The 12896-nt window shown below is 39.5% G+C and overlaps 1 protein-coding gene across 4 annotated transcripts in view; it reads right to left on the bottom strand.

The window, feature by feature from the left end:
• The window catches only part of gad1b (glutamate decarboxylase 1b), a 66051-nt gene that overhangs the window by 52045 nt on the left and 1110 nt on the right, over window positions 1-12896 (bottom strand). For 3 of the 4 annotated variants that reach the window (XM_039757601.1, XM_039757602.1, XM_039757600.1), the window contains exons 2-6: window positions 12082-12248; window positions 9414-9476; window positions 5719-5877; window positions 4995-5237; window positions 299-389 (exon numbers count right to left, since the gene is read on the bottom strand). In XM_039757601.1, coding sequence (XP_039613535.1) covers window positions 299-389; window positions 4995-5237; window positions 5719-5877; window positions 9414-9476; window positions 12082-12157 — 632 coding nt within the window. In that variant the 5' untranslated portion in view covers window positions 12158-12248. The remainder of the gene's footprint in view (window positions 1-298; window positions 390-4994; window positions 5238-5718; window positions 5878-9413; window positions 9477-12081; window positions 12249-12896) is intronic. The other variant, XM_039757603.1, reaches the window with a different exon arrangement.

Here is a 12896-nt window from a genome sequence, read left to right as displayed (position 1 = left end):
CAAGCCATTCAGTCCAACAAGCTCGTCAATCCTATTCACCTCGAAAATGAATTCATGTCGACATCGTAAAGTTCTGCTCTCCCCGACGATACCTGGACATTTATTTTCTCACTCCCAGAGATTAAAAATTGTTTTCCCTAAAAAGAAATTTGACCAACAAGAGGGGACCATTCAGCTCGTTTGCTAAGAGGTCCCACTATCTCATCCAAACATATCTTAAAGGTTGTCAAGCAAGTTATCTGCTTCAACTACATGACTCGGTACCAAAACGGATAGGCAAGAGGAACCCAAGACCTACATGTTTGTATTGGCAGTCGACGTCAGCCATTCTCCTGCTAAACCTATGATGTCCAGTCCGGAAGAAAGCTGATTGAAGAATCTCGGATGACCTACAGACGGAGGAGAAAAAAAATTAATCAAACAGTATGTCTCAAACGCAATGGTAAGAAATCATGTCATTCTCAGGAGCAACCTTTATATTATGAACGTTTTCACATTGCGTGTGGCAATTCGTTTGTGGAGGTGCCAAACAGAAACCTGCTGGATTTGGCTCAAACGAAATATTCTATAGGAAAAATGATTCAATATAATGCTGCACATAAGATTTAGCATTTGGACTACAACAACAACGTCGTTTTTGCTAGCTTATATGAGCAATATTTAACATATCAGTAACTCCCCCCAAACCTTTAAAGTTATTTACGGCTCCTGGATCGTGCAATTGTGATACGCACATTTCAATTATAACAAACGAGCAAGCAACTAAATAAATAGATAAAATTAATTAATCTGTTTATGGCAAGTAACTTTAGAAATAAATTTGTTTATGGTTAGTAACTTTAAAAAATCAGCACGGGTGCAAAAGATTCGTTCAAAGCAGGAGGAGATTTGTTTAAAGTCAAAATCAGAGAACATTCGTACAATCGCGTGCACGGCTGGAGTCCCCTAGCATCCAGTTTAAAAAGCGGAGCAGGTGGGGCCCATTTGGAACGCTGCCTACAAATATTTTAAAGTTATGAAACATGAATTAATCACAGAAAAGTGTTCTGGTTACTGCTAAACTCTTACGGGAATACATCTCTTAATACAAAGTAACGTATAGAACAGCATTTTATTAATGTTAACAGGCAAGTTACAGTATAATTTATGGTAACAGTGACTTAGCTGATGCCTTCATCCATGGCGATTTACAACATCTGAGGTACAATCGGATCCTTTGCTTTTAACAATTGGAGCGCAGGCAGGTAAAGTGACTAGCTCAGGGTCACACATGCAGTAACACTGGCGGGACATGAACCCACAACCTCAGTCTTTGAAGCTCAAAGCCTCAACCAGTACTCCAAACGGCATTTGTTATGGGTAAGCTGCAGCCGTTTGGTTTCTTTATCTAAGCGTATATCTCCATCTACTGTGTATATTTCTCTTTCTTTCTTTCTTTCTTTCTTTCTTTCTTTCTTTCTTTCTTTCTTTAAATCAAAATGATGAAATTATTTTATGGCATTGTGAAAGCCACAATGTAACTTAGAATATACAGTGCATCCGGAAAGTATTCACAGCACATCACTTTTTCCACATTTTGTTATGTTACAGCCTTATTCCAAAATGGATTAAATTCATTTTTTTCCTCAGAATTCTACACACAACACCCCATAATGACAATGTGAAAAAAATTTACTTGAGGTTTTTGCAAATTTATTAAAAATAAAAAAATTTAGACAGCACATGTACATAAGTATTCACAGCCTTTGCCATGAAGCTCCATTTTGAGCTCAGGTGCATCCTGTTTCCCCTGATCATCCTTGAGATGTTTCTGCAGCTTCATTGGAGTCCACCTGTGATAAATTCAGTTGATTGGACCTGATTTGGAAAGGCACACACCTGTCTATAGAAGGTCCCACAGTTGACAGTTCATGTCAGAGCACAAACCAAGCATGAAGTCAAAGGAATTGTCTGTAGACCTCCGAGACAGGATTGTCTTGAGGCAAAAATCTGGGGAAGGTTACAGAAAAATATCTGCTGCTTTGAAGGTCCCAATGAGCACAGTGGCCTCTATCATCCGTAAGTGGAAGAAGTTCAAAACCACCAGGACTCTTCCTAGAGCTGGCCAGACATCTAAACTGAGCGATCGGGGGAGAAGGGCCTTAGTCAGGGAGGTGACCAAGAACCCGATGGTCACTCTGTCAGAGCTCCAGAGGTCCTCTGTGGACAGAGAAGAACCTTCCAGAAGGACAACCATCTCTACAGTAATCCACCAATCAGGCCTGTATGGTAGAGTGGCCAGACAGAAGCCACTCCTTAGTAAAAGGCACATGGCAGCCCGTCTGGAGTTTGCCAAAAGGCACCTGAAGGACTCTCAGACCATGAGAAACAAAATTCTCTGGTCTGATGAGACAAAGATTGAACTCTTTGGTGTGAATGCCAGGCGTCACGTTTGGAGGAAACCAGGCCGCGCTGATCACCAGGCCAATACCATCCCTACAGTGACACATGGTGGTGGCAGCATCACGCTGTGGGGATGTTTTTCAGTGACAGGAACTGGGAGACTAGTCAGGATAAAGGGAAAGATGACTGCAGCAACATACAGAGACATCCTGGATGAAAACCTGCTCCAGAGCGCTCTTGACCTCAGACTGGGGTGACGGTTCATCTTTCAGCAGGACAACGACCCTAAGCACACAGCCAAGATATCAAAGGAGTGGCTTCAGGACAACTCTGTGAATGTCCTTGAGTGGCCCAGCCAGAGCCCAGACTTGAATCCGATTGAACATCTCTGGAGAGATCTTAGAATGGCTGTGCACCGACGCTTCCCATCCAACCTAATGGAGCTTGAGAGGTGCTGCCAAGAGGAATGGGCAAAACTGGCCAAGGATAGGTGTGCCAAGCTTGTGGCATCATATTCAAAAATACTTGAGGCTGTAATTGCTGCCAAAGGTGCATCGACAAAGTATTGAGCAAAGGCTGTGAATACTTATGTGATTTCTCAGTTTTTTTATTTTTAATACATTTGCAAAAACCACAAGTAAACTTTTTTTACATTGTCATTATGGGGTGTTGTGTGTAGAATTTTGAGGAAACAAATGAATTGAATCCATTTTGGAATAAGGCTGTAACATAACAAAATGTGGAAAAAGTGATGCGCTGTGAATACTTTCTGGATGCACTGTACATTCTACACAATGATCGCAATTGTCGATTGTTTTGCGGAACGGTGGTGCGTTCAGGAGGCAATTGGCAAACTTGAGAATAATTAGTTGATTTTTCTTATCTGAAATATAAATTAGTCATTTTGTTTTGGGGGGGGCGTGAGTAGTTGTTTTTTTTTTTTTTTTACTACATTAGGGTGTTGTACCGTGTTAGCCATTATGGATGCAATAACACCTTTTATTGGCTGTAACTGAACAGATTACAATATGCAGGCTTTCAAGGCAACACATCTTGTCTGAAGAAGGAGCCTGAGTTGCCTCGAAGGCTTGTATATTGTAATCTTTTTAGTTAGCCAATAAAATGTGTAATTTTGCTTGACTTCTCATTGCATCCATAATGGCTAACACGGCACTTACGACATTTTAAATGATTTGTTGATTATTGACTAATAACGTTCCTTTAAAAACTCTTTCTTTCTTTCTTTCTTTCAACGCTCTAACCACTACGCCACACTACTATTCCATAAAGCGATATGGAGTGACGTTAAAAATTTAGATTAAGTATCAAAGATTCAGGAAAAAATGAAATGAGTAAGCTTTAAAAACATAACAATAAAATCAACTGTTGTTCCAAAGCCTTCACCACTACGCCACCCTGCCAATCCATAGAAACGTTCTGGGGTGGTATTAACAAAATGAATATTAATATCAAATATTAACAAAGAAATTACGCTTTAAAAAATAATCAATGCAATCAACCGTTGATCCGAAGCCTTAACCACCACACCAATCCATAAAATTATACGGAGTGATAGTAGAATCGAAAAAAAATTAATTATCAATCTTTTGGGAAACAAACAATGAAATCAACTGTTAATCACAGCAAACACGCGTATGTTTCATGGCCTTGTGTGTTAAGCATGAATTAGCGACAGATTTTTTTGGATGTTTAAAACAAGAAAGCTCACAAATTTCGAACACGTCTAAGAACTGATGTACAGTGTGGGAACAATGACATGCATTCGGATATCTGGAGTTTGTGTTAAATCCCGTAAGGAAATGACACCCAGTTGTTAATTCGATTTAAGTTTATATCAATCTCAGATAATAATACAATGTTATAAATTATTATACTAGTACGGTGAGGCGTAACGGTTAAGGCTTTGTACTCCCGCTAGTCACTAGTCACTTCACTTCTGAGGTCATTATAAACAAGGAGACAATAGTAATGATTAAAGATTTTAAACAGAAACTGCTAGCAGTAGTTTATAAATCTGTAACCATGAGCAAGTCACTTCACCTGGGATGTCATTATAAAAAAGGAGACAATAGTGATCAATAAAGATTTAAAGTAGAAACCGCTAGCTTGCAAACATTATATAAATTTGAAACCATGAGCAAGTCGCTTTACCTGCCTTTGCTCCAACTGGTAAAAGCAAAAGGAATGTGCCCAGTTGTATCCCAAATGATGGAAGTGACTTGCATAACGGCGCCTGCCAAATGGTAGGTATCAATAAAACACACATGTCAAACGTTGATTTAAAATAACGATAGATGATCATCAAACGGTCCTGGCTGTAATGGCCTTAATGCTAGCAAATTATAACAAGAAACAGCGCGCCTGTAAATAAGAACAAACGAATTGGGCCCACGAATTGCCTCCACATAAGTAATACGGCTACATTTTAGTGTTTTACTTTCAAAAGTCAACATACTAGCGGTATAAATCATGCTAAGCTAAAATATAGCACTCACACACCGACGTCGGTCGTTTAAATGAAATGCACAACAGCAAAGCATCGCATTGGAAATGAGGCAGATGTTTTTTTCACGAGAATAACTGTCCGTTACCTGTTCTCACTCCGTATTTCAGGCTGTCTCTGCAGTCCACCAGGATCTGTTCGAGAGACTCGGGCTGGTCAGACAATTCCAGATTAAACCCTTCGATTCCTTCCAAGAGTTGGTGCGGATGATGAAAATCCAAGACCTTCGTGGAGCGATCAAAAGTCTTCTTGATATAACTCAGGAGAATGTCAACCACTTCAAGCAGGAACTGCACAGTAGGCTCCTCTCCATTTTTGGCTGGCAGTAAATCTGGATTAACAAGTTGAACGCGTTACAGTCGCAGCTTCGCTGGTGGCGCTTTCGGCGCACTGGACTGCGTAAAGGCTGCACCATCGCAGGATACACCACAGCGCTTTACAGCCGCTCAATGGTTAATTATTTTAGGATAAAAGGTAAAAAAAAAATTTATCAACTGCACCTAAAATAGAACATTACCATGCGATAACTGTAATTTACAATTAAAAAGTGTCAACATTTACAAAAACAATATGTCTATTTTCTTGAAAAGTAAAATACGCATCATTAAAAGAGACGCGCTTATGCCAAAAGTCATATGTTAAACTTGTTCAAAGATCTAGAAAAATAACATTTTACAAAAGATAACATTATGAGTTTGAGCCGTGTGCATTCTGTCTTTCTATTAGGCGGTTAATTAAAATCTAAACCATTACTTGACCAGATATCGTATATATTCGAGCAGGATTTAAACATTAAAGTTGGATTGCTTTACCTCTTGCATAGAGATTCGAGAAGTCTGTCTCAGTGCGTCTGAACCGGGGGTCTCTGTCAATGTTCTCACAGGACAGAAGGTTCTTGGCAGCCTGGCGCTCCTTAAAGGAACTCACTATCCGGCTTTTGTCTTCCAGGCTGTTGTTCCGTTGCAAGAACCCTACATTATTACAGGGTGTAGAAGAGAGAGGTGACCTGTTAGTGTGCCCTAGCATCGTCCAAAGATTAAATCCCTGCTACTTATTCTGAAGTAAGATTTTTAAAGAAGTATATCTTTCTCTTTTTAAGTATAGTTAAGATGGGTCAGCTCTGGCGATTTTGATTTGAAAGCTTTCTGTTGTTTGTGTATTTATGGGGGGACAATTTGCCTGTAGGAGGTTGAGCCGCGTGACATCAGCATGAAAACCAGCCATGCAAAAACCAATATTCGCCATTTAGTGCAATGGTAAATTCTTATTAAATCTCTCGGACAGATTCCACTTCATCAAGCAGCCGTTGGGGAAGGGCTATGGAACGGGTCAATGCAACCCAAGCCTGCAGGATACAATTCGGGACAAAAAGAAGCCTTCATTAATGTGAATCTACATGACAGGCCATCTTCATATGTGCTGTTGACCGAGAAAGAAGATGAACAAACAAAAATACCACGCACTTGCCAAAACAAAAAAAAAACACGAGAAGCTATTATATAGCACCTTTCACAGCGCCGAAGTACAAAGCTAATTGAATTAAACGTCACTATGGGTGTGGGTGTAAAAGTGATAACCCTTATCAAATGCTTCATTATGTTTATATTAAAACCACTCTAGAAATATCGAAAATAAAAATGGAAGAGGATCTTGGTAATCCACGTTTTTTTTTTTTTTGGTAACATGTTATCTGGTCCAAAGGAGGGGAACAAAGAGGGCGCAGCCATGCGTTACCGGAGCTATTCGCGGAGGAAAATGAAGGTGAGGCTTTTCAATTTGAGGAGCGGCATCTCTGTGGACACTTTCAAAAAGGATAACAAAATGGTTCATTAAATCCTTGTCATTCACTTTAAAGACCCGCGCCACGATTACAGTTTGTACTCCCGTTATGAAAATGACAACCTAAAAATATATTTCCTAGGAGCAGAAGCTGCGCTCATTACGTGACCATATAGATTGATCATACTGGCTTAGTTCATTTCAACACCATTTCCATCTCTGATTGTAACCCAGTTATCTAATTTGTCAGTTTCCTATTAATTGAAATGAGATATTCAGCCCCGATTAGTACACAAAAGACACAGCCCGCAGGAGTTCAATCCTCCACACTGCTAAGCAAACACCTCCTCAGATTTGGACAGCGCACAGGGTTCGCCTATCTCACGGAAACAGAAGGTCGACGAATTGCCATTTAATAAATTGCTGGTTAATTTTTGTTAAGCCAGTAACCCCCTTCTTGTGTTGAGCGATAAGAGCCGATAAATCCAAAGCTGCAAATCCATGATACTGAAAGCAGCAATATTTTATTCCCACTCACAATATGGATTTTTTTTTCTCTTGTTGTTTGGTCTCCAGTAAGGTTTGCTGAACTCCTTGCATAGGTGGTGGGGCCATTGTGGACGCAAATCGAAATTTTCTAAGAATCGTCCAGCTGAAGAATTTTTTTTTTTTTAATAGCCAGAATCATTCTGGATTATTGTAACCCTTAAATAAACGAGAATGACCGCACCTCGGCAGTTTACACAGGTTATCACTTAACACTGCCGATTTGGTTTTGTATACAGAACGCGCGCGATTAAAATAACGGTTCCTTATAACAAAAGGTCACGGGGTTTTTCGTAGAACCATTGTTCATTTGAGAGAATATTTCTTTGCAAATTAAGCTGGTTCTGTGGATTTTGAAAAGGTTCCAAATATGCGGATATAACAGATTTTTTTTTTAACGTACAGACAGACTATTGCCCGTAAAAGAAGAAGAGAAGCCCAGTGACGGCAACGCGCACACCAGGAGAAGGACGTATTCTCTTCAGCTTTGTTCTACCTTCCATCTTCAACTAATAATACAATAATAATTAAATATACTGCATATTCCTGTTATCTTTGCCATACATCTTCTCAGGTGTTTCTCGTGAAAGGTGCTATATGTATTTTCAAAACTGGAAAACGGAAGAATGAAAAGTAACAGAAAATAACGGGACTAAACACCAAATGTGTTCACAATGCTAGATGGGGAACATATGATCTTCGTGAACTTTGCACGTTTTTTTTTTTGCCTGCAGGCTTCTCGTGTTGTAGTAAACTGTGTTGATCGGCAGCTTTAAAGTGGTCCGAGCAGAACCAGGGCCCCTCGTACTGCTGGGTTGGGCTTCCCTATACCTGTGGACCAGATTGCAGATTCAGACAGATTTAAAACTTGGAGTACTAATGCGAGAAGTTATTTGAAGTTTTAAACCAGTAAAGCTGCTGATGCTGTGAGGAGGCTAACTTTACAGCTGGCTCGTAAAAGGACCACAAGTCCCGGAAATTGAGAAGTAATGAGCCACCAAATCATCTCGAATTACACTTCTCACTTTTAAAATAAGACAGTTCTTTGACGACGCTTTACTTGGGTTTGTGGTTCCTTGAGGAGCCATTACTTGACAAATAAACAATTTGTTCCGTGAAGTGTTCTTCGCATATGAAATTGGTTCATTGGCTTTTGCAAAAATTTCCAATATGTGGACAAAACGATAAAAGGTGTAGTAGGCGGGATACTAACTGATCAAGAAAACCTGAATTGAGCCTGTGTGATTGTATATGCAGTGAGAGCCCTTTCTAAAAAAAAACACAAAGCCATGGATACTTCATAAATCTGTTGTCATCTCTTCATGACTCTTTATGAACTCTGTTTACACCAATAAGTGAAAGTTCTTCCTGGAACCTTCACTTGGATGCTTCTTTTGGAAATCAAATGGTTCCCTTATAGCATATAGCACTTTGGCCCTTTATTTTTAAGAGTGTAGCCCCAGGCTTCATATGCCTGTACCCTATCACTATATACTCATTTCAGACGATGTGTTGTGTTCATGTCTGAAAAGAGCTGCGTGTTTCGGATTAGGAGGCTCCAAATAAACCCGGTGCATGTGTAGGTGCTCGAGTAGGTAACACATGGACGTCCAGTCTTTGGTTGGGTCCCCTTTTAAGTCCTAAAGTGTCGGGGTAGGCCACACAACATTTGAGTGACATGTTAATATTTATCATCGGAATAATTTATGTCATCTTTGCAATATATTGCTAACGATGAATAATCTGGATCTTGTAAAGAGGTGTCCTCAATTACCAGGTAGTTAATCACTCCCCTACTGAGTTGTCCTTAGTGACTTTTACACCCTGTACCACTAGATGGCGTAGAAGGCTTGTTACCATCGCCCAGACAGGGCCAGGGTTTGTTTGTAAATCTTAATTTAAATTGCCGTCATTTAGATGGGAATCGACAAGATGGGGGCATCAGCGTGCCTGCGAACACTCAGTTCATCAAGTAACACCACAACAACATCGCCCAGTAGTAAATGCTAAGATTAGTATGGCCATACATATATTAGAGCATAGGAAATGAATGCGATTAACGCGGGGTTAGTTGTAGCTCGTTTCGTGAGTCATACGACGTATATACTTGTGTCTAAAAACTTTTCTTTTTACCGGTGCTATTGTCTCATACAAGTTTAAAAAGTACATTAAACAAACTTACCACAGATTTTCATTCCCAGTTTCCTTGTGCATCCATGAGCGACCCCACACCAGGTGTCATAAGCTGAAAGCAAAACATAAAAAAAAAAATGAATGCCACTTGCAGAACACCAGGTTTCCAGGTATATCCATCCATCCATTTTTAAGCCCATTTATTCTGAGTGGGTTGATGGGGTAGCTGGAGCCCATCTCAGCAAGCATCGGGCACAAGGCAGGAACAATCACTGGAGAGGGCGACAGTCCATCAGGATCCCAGGACTATCCATACAATGAAAAGCATTCAGCCGCAAAAGATTCTCGATCACATGAAACCCATTTTTGTCTTCCATTTTCCTTTTGTGTAGAATTTCTTTAATCACTTCACAGATTATTAGCAGCGCCGGCTGAGAAGTGAATGTCTAATATGTGTTGGCACGGCTCCGACAAAATGGCAGTTTAAAATAAACTGGCATGAAATGGGGTCGGGGGAAGGGTTCAGAAATTAATTGGGTGAAAAATAGTGTTTGACTAAATCGGACCTGCATGACTAGCCTTCGGCCAGACTCAGACAGCCCGCTTTAAAAACAACCTTGTGTTTCATATATCCTTCATGTTAAGAGTTTTAATGTAAAAAATACAAAAAAAACTGTAATCCAAATTCTTCCCCAATCTTTGCACAGCACAACATTTATTTCGTAATTCTTTATCGCCTCTTATGGCTGCAAGAATTAGAAGATTCAGGTCATACTTTGAAGAATACGTTTTGGATGAGCAAGTTTAACATTTTTGAGCAATCGACATTAAGGTGGACTGAGTAGGGCTTATTGACATGCGCGACAAAACCTAAAGCTGGCGTACGGGTTAAGGCTTTGGACCTCAGTCTGTGAGGTTGTGGTTTCAAATCCCGCTGTTGACCGGCAGTGACCATGAACAGGTCACTTCACCTGCCTGTGCTCCATCTGGAAGAACAAAAGAAATGGAACCAAATGTTGTTAGTCGCATTGGGTAAAGGAATCAGCCTGATGATAATCTAATAATAGAAAACGGAATACTGTACTAGAAAGTGTGTTAAATATATATTACTTATTATTTTGAACACACACACACACACATATATCTATCTCTCTCTCTCTATATATATATATATAGTATGTATATGTATATATATGTCTGTGTGTGTGTATAAAGCACAACACCTACACTGTTAAGCATAATGGTGCCAAAGTGGTTCTTTAGAGCGATACCATAGGGTTTCCACAAGTTCCAGACTTAGGCTCCATAAATAGCCACAAACAGATGATAACGGATTTGTGAAATACCAGTGGGTTCCTGGCTTTAAAAAGACCCCGCAGTCATACCGGCAGGTTTCAGGTCTTCTTCATCCGTTAGTTATCCTGCCTACTAAAGATTTCTGTTTTGTAGACAAATTAGGAAACTTATCAAAGCTAAAGAACCAACTTCGATCGCTACCCAGAATGAAAAGGTTCTTTTGCTGAAAGGGTAAGCCACACAATGCGCCATTTCAGAACCGTTATTTTTAAGGGCGTATAGGAAAAGACAAGTCTACTGACACGTGTAAGTAAATGCAGGTCAATAGTAATTAAAAACAGGCTTAAACTTAAGTAAATGTAAATTTAACCCTGCATATGAATGGTATATGCGATATATGAAGATACTGTAATAAACATGTATTGAGCAATCGTTTGTCGGACAGTGGAATTTAGAAGTTAAATAAAATCACTGCCAGAGGACGTTTATCGAGGTAAACAATGCAATCAATTTCATCTGCATCATCCAAACACATATAGATAGACGACACTGTTTAAAAAAACATATTTAAAATGATCCGAGGGCTCATTTGTGTCCCGCGGTTTGATTTTAGGTTTGGACTCGTTCTGCTTCCAATTAAGTAACACATTACAAAAGTGCGCTCTCGCATTATCACCCCCCTTTGGGTCAAAACATTCATCATGGTGATCGAAGCCAGCTTTTTTTTTTTTTTTTTTTAGTCAGACGATATGTTGGGCAATTATGCCATCGAACTTCTTTTTCCCTGCCCACAGCAGATGAGAAGATTGCTGAGGCAGAACTGCTCCTATCTGTCCCCGACACACTCGCCCTGTCTCGCTGTTAGTGACACTCCAAGAGCTAAGTGTAGAGCCGAGGCCATTAGAGAGCATTCTGTGCCGGGGCAATTAGAGGCATTTTCATCTTAATTGTATGTCGAACCACTCATTCAAACGCTTTCGGATAACTGGCAAAGATTACCATTACATGTAAGTAAAAAAAAAAAAAAAAACAAACCCTCGATGATTACGAGTTTATTTCGGGAGGTACGCTTTGCTCGCGTTGCACGTCTCACATGTAATCAGTCAGTCCTGCGCACCTGCAATTTCTTAAAATTTCAGAAATTGGATTTATTGAAATCTTCAGTGGAGACGATTTACAAAAAATAGCTGCTTGTCATATTTCCAAAAAAAGGAGAGACAGAGAGTAGATGCTTAATGTGCTAGTAAGAATAGCAAGATCTGGATTTAATGGATGTGCCGTAAAGGCAATTTATTTTGCTGTTGAATTTTGTCGCATACTTTCGAATTTTTCACTTTTATTTTTTAGATAAGGATTAATGGCGGTCAGGGCAGTGTAAATAACAGAAGTGAAATAGCATTTTATCAGCATCAGAGACCTACTTGTAGAAGGAGGTCGTAAATTAGTGGAGTTGGGATCCGGGCCACCGCCAGAGGAAGAAGGTGCGGATGATGCCATTAGTCTTGAGATAAAAACTCTTCTCTCCGACGTGTATTGTCACCACCCAGCAAGCGCCTCTTATTTTATAAAGATGGACAGCAATGGTTAACTGCAAAGCAAATGAAAATGTGTTAATCATAAAAATGCAACTCTCGGATTAAACAGAAATATACTCTGAAAGAAAAAAAACTCGCATAGAAGCAGAAAGGCTCGGCATGAACTACAAATGCAGCGATTTGTACGCATAGGTGTGACATAAGAATTTATTTTTTTAAATCAGCACCAATGTCAAATCAATTACTTTTCTGTATATTACAGATTTGAAATATAAGCGTTTAATTTGAACACCTATTAATAAATAACTCGTTGTCCTTCGGTTATGAACTTTCCACTATTGGAATTACCAAATGTCTAATTTCTGATTTGTCATCCGAATTTGCGCCGTCTAAATGTTGCTGTCAAAAACGCATTTTAGTTCTTCATACTTAAATAAATCACCCAGTTAACACGTCATCGCCGATAATCGGGAAAAAAAGGGGGAAGATATAAATGTCTTTGGCTGTTTTTTTCAGTGCAATAAATCGTGAACAATATTAATGATGACTGTAAATTCAACCCTTCACATAGTAAATGATTGGCTAAACGCAGGATCGATTTACCAATTAAGATTAAACCCCCAAATCATCGGTGCTACGGAAAATTTAAATTCACTGCCTGTATAAAAGAAACGGTAAGAGTTTACGAAAATCCAACAAGT

This window comes from Polypterus senegalus, chromosome 6 (assembly GCF_016835505.1).
Source record: "Polypterus senegalus isolate Bchr_013 chromosome 6, ASM1683550v1, whole genome shotgun sequence".
Taxonomy (NCBI): domain Eukaryota; kingdom Metazoa; phylum Chordata; class Cladistia; order Polypteriformes; family Polypteridae; genus Polypterus; species Polypterus senegalus.
Note: the sequence above shows the minus strand (reverse complement) of the source record. Positions and strands in the feature narration are given on the sequence as shown.